The following is a 15,696-nucleotide window of genomic DNA, read 5'->3' as shown; positions in this document are numbered from 1 at the left end:
CGGTTTGTCTCCTGACGTCATGACGCAGCTGTGACGGCTGACGCAGAGACGCACCAAGTTGTTTGACACCGCTTTCCTCCAATAACACGTTGCAACGCCTCCCCGTTTTCGGGGGAGACTAAATAACGGAGCATGATTGGCAAATAGTGCGTTTTCGTTCCAGTGATTAAAGCTCTCTTTACAATCTGTTTTTAAGTATTTACAAGTGAATAAGGAACACAGAGTGGGCACAGTTCATCACACAGTGAGAAACACATTAATTAGACTTTTTTTTTATTTGAGCTCAAATCAATTCGGTTTTATCCCGTTGTATTCAACACATCTAAGAGGTATAGTTTTTAATCCAATTAAAATCAACAGCAGTTGGTTTCCCCCTTTGCATGAAGGGCTGCTACCTGCTGAAGATTTATTTTTATTAGAGTTAGAACTGAATACACAACTGACCCTCCCCGGAGCATTAATGATAGCAGAGTAAAAGTCTCTAACATGGTTGACTGACATTGACATTGATGGAAACAATCAGCCTCTGAGAGGGGATTTGGAGTGGAAAATGCAACAATGTGTTGCAACAATCAGGGCAAAAAAAAATCCCCATCCCTAGAATATGTTACTTCTGGATATGATTTACAGCAATTTAAACCTGCTCAGGAATGTGAAAAGCTGACCTCTGACCTCAGTTCACTTAACGGTCTTCTAGTTCGAGCTGTATGAATGCAGGCATTAAGAAACCACATATGCAGGTTTATTTCACTCTGAAAACACATTCAGTGGACCAAGAACAATTTGACAACAATTTGAGATTATGGAATCCAATCTATTTGTTTAATCAGTTAATTGTTTTACCTATCAAATGTCAGAAAATGAAAGAGAAAACTTACCATCAGTTTCCCAGAGTATGAAGTGTTGAATGTTTTGACAGCCAGCAGTCCAAAACCTATAGGATATTAGATTTTTTTTTTAAAGGTGGAACAAGAAAAAATGATTAAATGATCAATCGATTGTCAAAATTGTTGCTGATTAATTTTCTGTCAATTGACTAATAGAGAATCTGACTATTCCAGCTCAGATCATCAACAGTTTGGTCTTTTTTTTTTAAAACATGAAATATGTGAGGAACACTTTATTGACATGGATCTTGGTGATGCTTCTAATTTTTTATTTTTTTTTAGCTCTCTCACATTTTGATTTGTGTGGACAGTTTCAAACACAATTCATTTTTTTACCCAAAATCTCACTGGAAATGATCATCAAAAAAATATTCATGTTTAAGTAATTTGTAAAATCATTGACAAAAAAACTCAATAATTGATTTTTGTTGTTAGCATTGATTTACAGAGAGCATTTTAATGGAAACCTTTGGCATGTGTAGGATTTTGTCTTGGTTTGTGCCGTTATATAAGTCAATTTGCTGACACGCACACACACACACGCACACACACACACACACACACACACACACACACACACACACACACACACACACACACACACACACACACACACACACACACACACACACGTTGCCCTGACGTGATGCAGTATCTGCCTGACAGGCAAAGTCTTTATGTCTGAAATGGCGCTTGTTGAAAACACTTCATGCCCTGCTGGCTTTGTCTGGTGGTTTACATATTCATGGCAGCTCACCATAATAATTACAGCTTTGCATTTAATCAGAATATCACAACAATGAGCGTGGCCTGGTTAGCCTGGTGAAGGGAGGGGCGGGTGGAAAGAAGTCACCCTAATCCACAAACTGTTGTCTGCGCTGTTTTGAACTCACTCTCACCCTACTTCTCCATAAAGCAGGAGTCATGATCGCCAAAGCCCCTCAACGTGCAGCCTGCCTCCTTGGAGCCATTTTGGACTGGTAACCATGGAGATGTGGGTCATGCAGTGATGGCAGACAGAGGAGACTTGTGGCTAATGGTGGAGTCAGTGCACTGCAGGCTGCTGGAGTAGAGGGCCATAAAGTCTCATTATATCCGGGTCACTGGGACGCTCCAGCTGCAACAAGCAGACAAGACGCTATTATGCAAGAAGTTGTGGGCTTATAGGTCCCGGCGACGTCTGTGCACTGAGTGAGGCATATGTCAGGATGGCATGGTGAGATAACGGGACCAGCTGAGCAGCACTTTCTCAGCTCAGCTGTCCAACGAATGCTATTGTTTTGGCACCCTTTAAAGTTTGTGGGGGAAATGAAATAATGTGTTATACTGTAAATGAATGTATCTCCATATAATTACATGTTTTGCTCTTAGATGACACTTAAGAAATGAAAGACCAGTCGAAATGATTTACCAGAGGAGAAAATTCATATTTCTTAATATAAGTTGAACATGTAAAAAAAAACAGATGTTGTGCATTTTTTCCTGCAAAGCATTTGGTTTTGAGATGATCAAATATTTCTGGGGTATTCCTTCCAGTTCAATCTGCTGACAAAGCAAAGCTCTATGAAATGCTGAAATAAAAATAATAATAATAAAAGTCAAATTTCTGCACTCCAAAATGCACATAAAGACAAGTTGTTGGCCATGTTGTTGTGTCTCTCCTATTGTCCACGACCCCCCCACCCCCCGACCGCCCCCCACCCCCCACTCACCCACCCCGCTCGTTGGCTGTGGGACTTGTGATTGGTGGAGACGGGCTGGCTTTGTCGTCATAGCCCCAGTGCCCATTCATCAGCGGACTTGGGCGTTGTACTCCGCATCTCATTTGCGGCGGGGCCAATTTCTCCATTTACGAAACTGCGCTCGAGAAAAAAAAATTGGAAGAATTCGCGTTTCTTTTTTGCATTTTTCGCCACATTTTCGCAGCTCCTCGCGCATCCCCCTTTGCGGTCATTTGGGTTTTAGGGCTGACTCGCCGGCTTCGCTTGGAGAAGGACACGTCGGTGCTCGACTTGATTTTTTTCGGGGAGGAAGCTTGCGGTCTTTGTTCATTAATTTGATCGGTTGGGTTCCTTTGTTGTACCAAAAAAAAAAGCATGGGAGCACAAATCTCCAAAACCGCTGGAAAAGAGGAAGCCGCGGTGGAAAACCCGGCAGAAGGCGCAGCTGTTGCAGCGAAAGCGAACGGACAGGTAACATTCATTGTGATTGTTGAAGTCGTAATTGCTCGAGCGGAATTTTGGTCTCGTTTTTTTAGCAATGTGTTGCGTCAATGGCGTGCTCCATGTTCCCTGTAGCGCATCCGCACGCTAGCCGGCATTCAGGGAAAGTGGCCACATGTATCCTCAGCAATTCTGTCCCAGTTTTCTAAAGCCCGTCTTAAAACACAGCGTTGTTTCAAATTTGATGCATTTTCTTTTTGAAATTCTTTGAAATTGACGCAAGCACGTTTTCATTTAGAATTTTTATCATTTTGAATATGAATATCTGGCTGCACCACTAACATGCGGAATGTTACGTTTATCCCAGAATTCATCATTCATAAATACAATTGTGACTGATTTTAAACATTATTCTAGGGGTTGAGCTTCGTTAACATTTTCTTTTTTTTCATTCATTTGGGTGAAATGTGTTGCAGGGGGTTTGTGCCTGCTCTCACTGTGGCATGGCCATTTTAAAAAACGATACCACGCCTTTGTTGCCAGATTCAAGAAAGGAGCCACGTCTTTGTACACTCACAACCCACAAAATCAACCGACTACATGGAAAGCACAGAGTGGGATGAGGACAGCATGTCGGAGCTAATAAAACCGCACATTTATTGGCCACACGGGTCATTAAAAGATGGGAAATAATCCCAAATTCCCTATGTTGTATCCACCGGCTCCACACTGAACGCCACCTGGCGGATCCCGGTGGTACTGCGGTCTAACAACTAGCCTACTGCTGAGAGCCACAGATCTGTCGTCACTCTCCTAGTAACAGATGTTGCTGCAGTTTTAGGGCTATTTTCCTATTGGTTAGACTCTTTGCATTTGATTAAATTTCACAGCAGGCCAGATTTTTGCAGGGGGGTAGTCTGCACACACATGTTCATATGTAGGCCAGCGTTGGCCTCAGATCCATGATTACAGATAAGAGACTTATTTTTAATTAAATGGCATGGGAATATGCATGTTCTGAAATTATTTATATATATCTTTAAAATATATATATTTTATTTCTTAAAAAAATATATAGAATTGTTAATATAATTTTCTTTATTTAAAAATATATATTCTGTTCTCTTGCAGGAGAATGGCCATGCCAAAACCAATGGAGATGCCTCTCCAACTGCAGAGGAGGCCAACAAAGCTGATGTTCAGGCCAACGGCAGCACCCCTACTGAGGAGGCGCCAAAAGAAGAAGGCAAGAACGGTGAGGTTGCTGAGGCCAACGGCGAGAAGGAGCCCGCCGCCACAAACGGAGAGGCTTCTGCCAAGCCGGAGGAAGGCACTCCATCCACCAGCGAGGACGGCAAGCAAAAGAAGAAGCGTTTCTCTTTCAAGAAACCCTCCTTCAAGCTAAGCGGCTTCTCCTTTAAGAAGACCAAGAAAGAGTCTGAGGAGGCAGTGGAGGAAGGAGCGGCAGCAGAGCCAGCCGAAGGAGAGAAGGCTGAAGGAGAGGAAGCAGCAGCAGCCACTGAGGAGGCCAAACCAGCTGAGGCTGCTGAGGAGGGAGCCAAGGAGGCTGAAGCTGAGAAGCCAAAGGCCGAGGAGGAGGTGAAGACAGAAGAACCGGCGGCGGCAGCAGCAGAAGGAGAGGAGAAACCAGCTGAGGCTTCACCTACTGAACCAGAGACGGCAGCCAGTCCAGAAGCCACGGCCGCCGCCGAATAATCCTGCTGAGCCAGACACCGGAATGAAGGAGGCGACGGAGCCCGTCTGAAGGAATGCGAGGACTTGTCTAAAACCAGGGATTTTTTTTCGTTCATTTTTTTTCCCCTTCTTTTGTTGGTGTTTACTATTCTGCAACCATCTCATCCATAATGACTGCAAGATCCTTGGCAGTGATGGACAGGAGGTGTACTGGAGAGTGTGCTGCTTCCTCACTGTGCATTGGTGCTTGCATGTGTGACGTTGGGTGAGTGTGAAAGTGCGAACGTGAGTGTGAATGTGTTTTTTTTTTTTTTTCGTTCTTTTTTTTTTTCTACATCATGACTGTGTTGACACGTTGCTGAATTTGACATATTTTATCAAAGTATTTGGTGCTGGGCAATTGGATGTAGCAGCTAAAGCTGTGTCTGCAAGATTTGACACATTGTGATATTTAAAGGGAAAGTCCTAAACCGAGTCTTAAATGTTGTCTTTGCAGTGCACAATTGTTTACAACTCTTTAAAAACGCAATGCTCCTGTGGACACGACCATTCCTAAATGAAGTAGATTTAGTTTAACTGTCAAAACAGTAGGTGCTCATCACTTCCCATCTAGATTCCACCATTTCAAAACTCTGTAGTAATGCACGTTGTATAGACTTTGATATTACTGGTTTTATGACTGAGATGTACCTAAAATGACTGAAGTTTTTAACAGATTACCCATTGTAAATGAAGTTTTTTTTTTTTCTTGTTTTTCACCATTTGTAAGATTGAATAAAATTGGGAGATGTTTTAAGCAAATTTTGCATTGAGCTGTGATGACTACAACACCACTTCAAATCTAGAACGCACACAAATGTGGGGTTTTCTTTGGGGCTGCAATCTTGTTGTGTATATTATGAGGCTTCACCTTATTCAATACGGAATGTAACATTGCCTAAAAACTGGTTAGGTTTTTCAGTTTATTTTCCTGTGAGCACTGATGAAGAATAAAAGGAATGAAGTGGCAATCTGAGCTCATTTTTCCATAGTGTTTAGCATCAAAGGTTAATCTGTTAACTGAGTGTGACAGAGATCAGCTACAGGAGGGGGGATAGTCTTTGCTTTACAGCACCCTCATGTGGTGCATTACAGGAAAGAAAATCAGAGGGGAAGTTTCCATCATTGTATCGACTCGCATTTAAAAAAAATCTATTTGGAATCTCAATAAGTATTAAGGTGGCATAGTGTCCTCCATTAGAAGGAAATGCCATTTAGTGATTGAATTGGAGCCAAAGTGATGACAAAATAGCTACTGAACTCCACAAGTCAGCACAAACCCCCTTCTTTCTCCTCACCAGCCTAATTTGCAAAGAGACAAATTAAGATGTGCTTGTTGCTGCCCTGCAGTATTTTAAGGAAATTAACAACTTATTCGAGGGGAACAGCAGAATAATTATGTAATAAGATTCGGGGTAAGTTGTTAGCTGCAGGCTTTGCACCATAAATTATAGTGCTTGAAACAAGCGCTTTTGTGGTGTTTTTGTGTCTACGGCAAACGACTGTAGCACGTCGCTAATTGATGCCTGCGCCAACCATCGGCGTGTTGGGATTCCTCCTACCGAACCCCGTAAAAAGACCAGAGGCTGCTGCAAACATCTCCAGGGTGTTTTTAGTCACCCACATCTGCACCCGTGCTCATTGCCAAACCTTCTATTTCCTTTTGCACCCAGTTTAACCCAGCCTACTGCAGATTTGGCCACACCGCAAGACGGGTGTGTTTTACACATAATATTTCTATTTCTGCTTGCTGGTCTGTATGTCCATCTTGGTCAGGTTGTTGAGGGATTTGTTGCCCATTTTGGGCCCCCAGTGGGCCTCACATGCAGTAGTCCATAACGCCACACCGCAGTCTCCATCCTGCTCGAGTGGCTTCCTGTTCCTCCATTTTATAGCTTAAAAGTATAGATACATCCAAATACAGACAGGTAAAAAAAACTAAAAATGCATCAAAGTAGGAACTATTCCTTTGAAAGCAACAGATAATTTTGGAGTGTGGCTTGTGGAGTCGACCAGAGGCGGCGCTCCATCTGTGTTGCTGGTCTGTCCCACCTCATGCACCAACCGCAGACTCTCCGAATGGCGGTCCCCCTCAGATGGCAATCCCAAGCGGTTTCCATAGACCAGCTTCCTCTCTTCTGTCCCTCGAGGCCCCCTTCACCTAACCACTGTCTTGCTCTCTCTCTGCCTGGGAAGATCAAACAGCCGCCACCCCGCCAGAATGGACCATCCCTGTCCCTCTTCCCACATGTTGACTATTTTCAGCACACCCATATTCAGACTCACACGGGTGGAGGAGCTTTTGTAAACTTTGGCTCCCAAACGGGCGACCCGCGGCCCTCATGTGGAGAGAAATTCATACTTTATGATCCTCATCCGTCTCGGCTTCTATACACAAGTGCTGCCCTTCAGTCATTATTTCCATTTTAAATAACTTTATGCATCCACTACATTTCAGAGGTAAATATGACCTCCTCTTCACTTATTTAAAAAGATTAAACTCGCGACTAAGCAGATTATACATACAGAACATAGATCAGCTTATGAAATATGAAACCTTGTTACAGTTAAAACTTTTATCCATGATAAGAGATTGCTTACCTTGGCTTCTTGCACCACCGAGAAGTCTGAAATCAAGACCTTTTTACATGAGTTTGTTTTCACATCCAAATACCCAGTATACTACTACACATGTCTGCTTACATCACTAATAATAAGGTAGGAGTGCTTTTTACTCATAAAAATTATCTGAATTCTACGTCTGACAGGGACACATGACATTTGTATACATTATATCATACCCAATCTATGTGGCTATGGGTAGCTAATATGCTAGCATCTAATTAAATTACTTTTTTCGACTTTTGCAGTGCTGTATTATTTTTCAGAGCTTGAAATAAATGAGTTTGGAAACCAGGCAATGCCCTGGTGTCTTAAGGCATCTTTAATTTAGAGCTGAATGGGAAAGCTAGTACAAAGGTTTTATTTTCAGTTCGTACCATATTGCAAACATAAGTGATAACCAGGTGGAAAAATACACAAGCCATACAAGAAATTGACTTTTCAGGCTCCCATACTGGAGAGCATCCACCCCCGCTGAAATGTTGTTGATCCAGACACTGAATCCCTACCAGCCCAAAGGGTCATTACTCTGCCGTTGACCTCTGACCCCAATGCATTTGAGGGCAGGTGAAATTCTATCTACATAGGATGAATTAGGTTTCACATGTGATACCTAGTACAAGAAATAGACAGTCAAGTTTAAAGGTGGTAGTAGACAAGAAGAAGAAGAAAAAGTGCTTCTGAGACAAAACATTTGTTTAGACATCTTTTATTTTTGGTCATTATGCGTTACATGACACAATGCATGTTCAGGGATATAACGTTGCTGGTAGTTAGTGTTTGTATGACAGTATTCTAGTGACTTGTTTCATCATAACGGTCAATTTGACCCTTATCATTTCACAATTTTCAAGTCACATACGAGGATAACAGTTACAACATGTTGCACAGAAAGTATTTGTGTACTTTGAATAAGATTATTGGTCACCCAAACAAAAATGAGAGCAAGTTACAAAATAAAGCAAACAGAAAAAAACAAAACAAAACAGACACTTAATTAAGAATCACCAGTTGAGTTCAATATTAAAAGGAACAGAGTGGAAAACGAAGTAAGCACACAACACAGTTATAACACCTCAATTTCACATGCTGTCTCCATTACAAAAGCTCACTGGCAACTTTGTGGATTGCTTCCCCCATCCCTGATCACCTGTTTTCATAAATTAGATTTCCTTCTTCTAAGCACCTATTTCTTGTAGTTTTCAAGTCGAGATGCCACTATTCCTCAAAGAAGGGTGAACTGCCTGTCTGTTTGTCTGAGGGGAAAAATGAACAGGGAGTTTACTTTAGTTTGAGAAATAGATCGCAAATTTAGTTGGTTGGCTTTTGGGAACTACTGGATCAACCTATCACGTTGAGGCAATGAGGAACCCAGAGAAAGAGCAGTGGACGTTCTCGGCGGCGAAGACACCGTTGGCCTCCTCATCGGGGATCTGGATGTACACGGTGTCCTGCTCGTCGAGCAAGAGGACGGCACTACCGGACATCTGGTCCAGGAAGCCCTTGCTGTACTCATCGTAAGTGAACATAACGGGCTGGCCATTCTTGTACAGGGCAACAAGGGCGTGAGCTCCATTGACATGGATGCTGTAGGAGAAATAGTAGACTCCGGGAATTTGGCAGGTGAAGATGCCAGACTCGGGGTCGTAGTGATTCTCGGCATTGTACACTATGTTGTCAAACTTAATGGGGCTGCCGGCAGCGGGGTAGGGGGTGAGCAGAGATGCGGTGAAAGCAGACATGGGGGACTTGACCATAACCTCACCCATTCCCATTCCCTTCTCAAACACAACCTCGCCAGGGGGACCGGGAGGTCCAGCTGCGCCAGCTGGGCCAGGCTCTCCATCAGCACCATTCTCACCGGGCTCACCAGGGGCACCCTGAGCTCCGGGGGCACCTTTAGCAGACAAACCAGCAGGGCCGGAAGGACCAGGGAGACCTGGGTGTCCTTTAAGGCCGTTAGCACCAGCAGCACCCTGAGGCCCAGTAGGTCCTCTGGCACCTGGAGCACCATCAGAACCAGCGGCACCTGACTCACCGGCACGGCCGGGATGACCTTTGGGTCCAGCAGGGCCTGGAATACCTGAGGCACCAGGGGTACCTGGGGCACCTACATTACCCTTGTCACCTGTGGGTCCAGTGGCTCCTCTGGGTCCGGGAGGACCAGCTGCACCTGGATAACCCTGCTTGCCTGCGAAACCCTGTGATCCCTGATCTCCCTTGTTTCCCTTAGATCCCTGAGCTCCAGTTGCACCTGTATCACCTTTAGAGCCAGCAGCGCCAGCCTCACCTGGGAAACCTATTGGCCCCTGAGGTCCAGCAGGTCCAGTGGAGCCAGTGGCACCAGTAGCACCAGTATATCCTGTTGGCCCTTGCTCACCCTTGGCACCTGTGGCACCGGTGGAACCTGTAGCTCCTCTCTCTCCCTTCTCTCCATTTGCACCTGGCTTTCCATATCCGGGAACTCCGGGGGCACCAGTGGCTCCAGCAGGTCCCTGATGGCCTTTAGGGCCAGCTGAGCCAGGCAGACCTGGGGCACCATTATCACCTGATTTACCTGGCATACCTACACCTGGGGCACCAGTGTGTCCCTTGGGTCCCTGTGGTCCCATGGGACCTGTGGCACCATCCCTACCTGAGCTACCTGACTTTCCTGGCTCTCCTGCACTACCTGGTTTTCCTGGCCTTCCAACTCCATTTGCACCATCTTTTCCAGGTTCACCTGCAGCTCCTTCAGGCCCTGTCTCACCCTGAGGTCCCTGAACTCCCACCCCTCTATCACCCTTAGATCCTGGCAGGCCAGGTACACCTGGGTGTCCTTTCAGACCAGACTCTCCTCTAGGTCCCATTGCTCCAGGAAGACCTGAAGGTCCAGGCTTGCCAGTAGCAGAGAGACCAGCAGGTCCAGGGCTTCCAGATGATCCAGGGGATCCCCTTGGTCCCTGAGAGCCAGGGGCTCCGGTGTCTCCCTTCTCACCAGGTTCTCCATGGTTGCCAGGTTTGCCAGGTCCACCTGGGGATCCAGGTTTGCCAGCAATGGAACGACCAGGAGCTCCGGGAGCTCCGGGAGGTCCTTCGGGTCCGGTCTCACCTTCGGCACTCTCGCCTGGGGGGCCAGGAGGGCCAGCAGGTCCCTCGGGGCCAGGCTCACCTTGAGCACCAGGCTCACCTGCCACTGACACCACTGTGAAGGGATAAACAGAGTCCATCATCAGCACCACCAAAAAGTACTCACATCCAAATCACTACTTGAGGTTAGAGCTTTGACCAAATACATTAAGAATATGTTCCAAAACATTTTATTCTTATTTTTTTACGACATTATAATGGAATGTATATGCCTACCTATGATATCTTAGAATACAGGGTCTGGTATCCCTAGTACCTTTAGTTACATCCCATTCAAGTGACAAGAAGCAAAAGAACATGGATGTACTGGCTGACTGTCAGGTCTGAGTGTGGGTGAATATGAATGGGCTTTGGCTGCATCTTGTTGCCTAGCAACATGGTTGTTAAACAATCAAATATGAGACGAAAGGCGTTTTATGAAAAAGTGATATTGATCTCATTCATTTTTCTTATGCATTTCATCATAAATTAAAAACAATGATGGAGATTTCATTATAAAACAATTTACTCCAAATCAGTGATATTTGAGAGATGGGGCAAGTTTTAATCTCAGGAACTACAGTGTTGATTACTGGTGCAGTTTTGTAAAATCCTTCTTCAAGTCTTAAACTTGCAAATCCTTCAAAATAAGGGCATGCATTTGTCTCTTTTTCTTTATTTTAAATAATGTGTTCAATTTCTAAAATACTGTCTCAAAAAGCTTTAAGAGATGCTATGTGACTTGTTTGTCAAACAGAAGGTCTAAATGAGAAGGAGTACTTTTTATTTGAAAATTGACATCCTTAATGTGGTCACATGTGTTTAAGGCTCACTCCTTTGCTTACTGTAGCCAAGTTTGGATAAAGCCAAACAGATGTTTCTACTTTTGTGTGAAGTAGGCACACCCAAGCCAACCACACTGCTGGGTGACTGCGCTGTAATTGTCAGTGTCAAACTAAAAATAATTCACTAACGGCTACGTTCTCAAATAAAAATAGTATGCTGATTCACATAAAAGCAACATTTCATATTTTATATTGCCTCTAGCCAATGCACAAGACCACGGCCTAATTAACATTTCAAGTGCAGTAAATGTGGGAATGTTAGTGGATGTCTGGATCTTTATCTTGTTTTGCACGAGGAATCTTTAAAAGCAACTTGTGTTTGAAATGAACTGAACTGTGCATTGACTTGCATGAGTGTGGAAGTGCAAAATGAAAGGGCAACATTTACAGCGAAAAGGAGTAACATCACGGACATATACTGTATGTGAAATCTAACATCAAATGTATTGAAAACTAGTTTAGTGATCTTGCAATGAACATTTTGTGCTAGATTGTTAACAAAGGCAGTCTGAAAAAACTATTTGTGTTAACCATCATGATGACAAAATGAGAAGCCCCAGCATTCTTAAAAAAAATGTTGCTTAAGGGTTCCTTAAATAAAGCAAACTAAAAAAAAACATTAAACACACTGCAGTTAGGTGCATGTATTGAATCCAATGACTTCTAAAAAAGAAAACCCAGTAAATACGCCTCTATATCCAAATCTTAGATCTAAATGGACTCTGTGATTGGAGCAGCCTCTCACTGTTGCAGCCAATCAGAGCACAAGGCAGTCCCAGCGCAAGACTGAGTTCAGTTTTCAAAGTAAAGTGCAGCTGGCTGTGGCCGGCATCTGTCTGGCTGCTTATGCTGCTCCTATTTGCCACAACAAAGATGCTAATTTGCTAGCTGGAGATTTTCAAAGTTAAGATTCTCACACAGTGATGCTCTTTAGAGGAGCCGGTTTAACTTTAGAGGACGAAAACTGGAGAAATGCTTCGACTTGAAACGCAGCAGAAGTAAGAAGGGTTTTCTTACCGTGGCTCTTCACGGAGTAGGGCTGGTACTGTGGGGCAGCCTTCATCAGCTTCTTCACCACATACCGGTCCCCATGGGCTGCTGTCAAGGCAACGACCAGCAGGAGGATGCTTGCCACTCGTACGTCCATCTTGCAAAGTCAAGCAATCTGCAAGGGAAAAAAGGCGACAGTCAGCACAGCTTTTCTCAAGGTACACAGTCTCAGCAAGCTTTTTCCTCTAGTTTTGAGTTATTTGAGAGAACACTTATAACTTCTCAGCTAAGCTTACAGACTGGACAACTTTACAGAAACATTATGGATAACAATAAGACTAAAGATGTTCATTCAGCAAGGGCATCCTTCTAGACTATCAGCCTGGATGCTCCGAGCAAGCCAAAATCTGCCTCCCTTCCCATGCTTGCCATTGAGAGGACTCAAGGCCTAGAAAAAGCCTAGAAGTTGATGCAGTTGAAGCCAGTTAGAGAGGAAGAGAAAACATACATACCAGTATCCAAAGGGATTAAAACAAATTTCTTCAGCACCAGTGAACTCCTGGTACTGCTGTATATCCTTAGGGTAGGAGCACAACTGAGGATATGCTGCCTCCCAGTACAATGATGCGGGTATTTATACTATATCTACCCCTTGCATCATTAAAAAAAAACAAAAAAAAAGCCCCCACCGTGCAAGTACCTCCCTCCTCAGAGCTAGGCTGTAATTAGCAGAAAGATCTGCCCAAAGCAGGCATGTCACGTCAGGGTGCCTCCATGTCTTGAAGATCCAGACACATCATTATCACTTATTTCTGAACTAGAAAATGATCATATACGAAGCAAAAATAAATCAATACATTAACAAAAGAACACTAGCTTTACAGGATAATACATCTAAATCTAATTTTCTTGAAACACTTAAGAGTTTTAGTCATTTGATTTTTTTCATGCTCAGGTCATGGTGGTATTTTGATGCCCACTGTTTAAACATTCAAAGTCTGAAAATAGCCAAAACAAATCTGTTCCAAAAAAGCAGATTAGCACTGGCACCTGTGTTGCTTCACAAAGCTTGCATTGATGATGTCCAGCAGCAGCCACATCTGCAAATTTGTCCAGCCGGTTGGCCGAGACCTTAACCTTCGCTGACCGTCTGGGCACCTCCATGCCTGCTGTGATAAGGTCAACAAGGGAAATGGTGGGGAATGGTTGTTCAGAGGTTTTAGTAACTTTAGATTTAAAGCAAATAACCTTGTTTATTGGGGATGTATCACACATTTAGTTTTTCCTTATATTAAGTTTTATTTTGTGGGTATCATTCAGCTTGTAATTGTGACTTTTGAGGACAAAGAGGCCTTGATTTCACTTCTCTATTTCAGGATGAACACTTTTCCTTAAGTTGTGTATTTTTGTAAGTGTGTCGCACTCAAAAAGCAGCTAATAAAAGGATATAAGGGGCCACTGGAAAAGACATTTGGGCTTGTTTCTGTGCAGTCTTGTGAATGCATCCCAGTGTGCGGCAGCTCTAATGTGAAGTACGCATGCTTGGACACCAGAGGGCAGGTTTTTACTGTTGCACGGCACCTCTCCATGGAGTGAGGTCCTGCAGGGAAGGGGCCATGCCCCTGTGGTCACTTGTTATTTCTGGTCCCCTCAGTGCGTATACATCAGACGTTTCAGGACTATTCCTACAATTACAGCTAGTTTCTGTCATGATGTTGTATTTTCCTCAATCAGCGCTATTTCCCCCAGTATTATCGTCCCTCACCCTCCACCTTGTCTTGCTTACGTTGAGATCCTCCAACTGTAATTTCTCAATTTAAGCCCGGCCACATAGGAAATGCATACACCCAAATAATCACATGTTCCCAAACACACAAGTAGCCATAAACAGTGTATATGCTACTCTACATCCCACCCCTGAATCTTCCTGAACATAGGGCCATTTATGTTCTTCCTGTGTTCTTATAATGTACATACATACATTTTGCTGACAACATGTGTATATTTGCAGAAATGATGATGACACGTTGGTTGAGGTCTTCGCCGAGTTGCTATTTGAGGCGTCTATACAACACGTGACAGTGACAGGCATCTTTCACCAGAGGTATAATTAAATATTGTAACACATGGAGCTCGTTTGAACCCTTTTTTCCCCCCTTTTATGTGAATTAGACCAAATTATCTGCAATCTTCCAAACTGCTACCTTCGCAGGCGTACGGCACTTAATCATGTCTGGCAAGCGTTGTTTAAGTGTGCTCTTAAATAAAACACAATGTCATTTGTGATCTTCATTTCACCAAATGTTTGAAATTCTGTTTAAAAAGCGAGACGGGAGCGATGGCTCGCAGCAACAAAGGTGCAGACTGACTACCTGAGGCTGTGTGCATGGGACACGTGCAACTCACGCATGTGCCGATATCATAAAGGCAATATGTTTGTATATTTATTTAGAATGCACATGTTTGGTCTCGCTTTAGCAGCCGAGCAAAATCATGTTCATGCTTTTTGATATCTTGTAGTTATACTACATTATTTTTAAAATCCCTTTATGCTTGTGCCCAGCTGTGCAGTTCTGGTCAAATTTAGATGAAATGACAGAGCAAGAGAGGGTGGAGTTATGATTTTATACGTTTATAGGTTCCGATAATTTCAGTTTTATGTTTTTCAAACTAAATCACTAAACCACTGCAGGAGAGGTCCTCTGTTTTTAGTCCGGTTGAGAGAACAATGATTCATCTCTTTAGGCATGAAAATGTAACAAGCATGCGACTGCATGTGAGCTATAAAGAAGCCGAAACATTCTTGTTAAGCTTTGGAACCAGAGTGTACTTTGGCTCGAGGAAGATTTGAATTAACAGTTGTAATTTGGATGTTGTTTATATCCTTACAGCATCTTTTTTATATTCTTAACACGCCACTGCATTCATTTTCTTTGCAAAGAAACCATGGGTCCTTGCGCTTATAGTGGCGAAATTGAAGGCTGTGAAAGTGCACGCCGGAGCCTTCTGTTTCTGCTCAACTCATTACGGCACCGCAGCAGCCTGATGTGGTCGGCAGGCTTCATTGTAATAAAGATTAGAAATTAGGTTAACAACCTCTCGAGCTGAAAGGCGGTGACGTTGCTTTGCTCTTATATATTGTGGGGAGACCCTCACCGTAAAATACACTTTCGTTTTCATGTCACTTCATATACTTGATATGACATAAAACACTTTTACAGCATTTCGAAAAATAAGAAAACGACTAATTGTGAACATGACACACCCAAAGTCACCGAGGGCACACGGACGCCGCAGTCTCTTGTTTTAGGATCAATTCTCTCGCTGTGTGTGTGTGTGTGTGTGTGT

The 15,696-nt window shown here is 43.6% G+C and overlaps 2 protein-coding genes across 3 annotated transcripts; one reads left to right on the top strand and one right to left on the bottom strand.

The window, feature by feature from the left end:
- The first annotated feature begins 2,743 nt into the window (after positions 1-2,743).
- marcksb (myristoylated alanine-rich protein kinase C substrate b) lies at positions 2,744-5,545 on the top strand. Its single transcript, XM_084014376.1, has 2 exons — positions 2,744-3,079; positions 4,181-5,545. The coding sequence occupies exons 1-2, from the start codon at positions 2,984-2,986 to the stop codon at positions 4,763-4,765; spliced, it is 681 nt and encodes a 226-aa protein (XP_083870502.1). The 5' UTR covers positions 2,744-2,983; the 3' UTR covers positions 4,766-5,545.
- Positions 5,546-8,098: 2,553 nt separating this feature from the next.
- Positions 8,099-12,523, bottom strand: col10a1a (collagen, type X, alpha 1a). 2 transcript variants are annotated; one of them, XM_084013748.1, is made up of 2 exons: positions 12,376-12,523; positions 8,099-10,589 (listed from the first exon to the last, which is right to left on the bottom strand). In XM_084013748.1, exons 1-2 carry the CDS (start codon positions 12,503-12,505, stop codon positions 8,755-8,757), a joined length of 1,965 nt encoding a protein of 654 aa, XP_083869874.1. In that variant the 5' UTR covers positions 12,506-12,523; the 3' UTR covers positions 8,099-8,754. The 2 variants fall into 2 exon arrangements, with proteins under 2 accessions (XP_083869874.1, XP_083869875.1); XM_084013749.1 differs by having other exon boundaries at positions 8,099-10,574.
- Positions 12,524-15,696: the final 3,173 nt, after the last annotated feature.

This window comes from Eutrigla gurnardus (genome assembly GCF_963514095.1).
Source record: "Eutrigla gurnardus genome assembly, chromosome: 7".
In the NCBI taxonomy this organism is placed as follows: Eukaryota; Metazoa; Chordata; class Actinopteri; order Perciformes; family Triglidae; genus Eutrigla; species Eutrigla gurnardus.
This window is presented reverse-complemented; position numbering and strand designations above follow the sequence as displayed.

What these genes read in the sequence shown, in the direction of transcription:
- marcksb (XM_084014376.1), top strand. Translation starts at nt 2,984, where the DNA reads ATGGGAGCACAAATCTCCAAAACCGCTGGAAAAGAGGAAGCCGCGGTG. An exon ending in CAGCGAAAGCGAACGGACAG is followed by an intron (nt 3,080 to 4,180) that starts GTAACATTCATT and finishes GTTCTCTTGCAG; the next exon opens with GAGAATGGCCATGCCAAAAC.
- col10a1a (XM_084013748.1), bottom strand. Translation starts at nt 12,505, where the DNA reads ATGGACGTACGAGTGGCAAGCATCCTCCTGCTGGTCGTTGCCTTGACA. An exon ending in CTACTCCGTGAAGAGCCACG is followed by an intron (nt 10,590 to 12,375) that starts GTAAGAAAACCC and finishes ATCCCTTCACAG; the next exon opens with TGGTGTCAGTGGCAGGTGAG.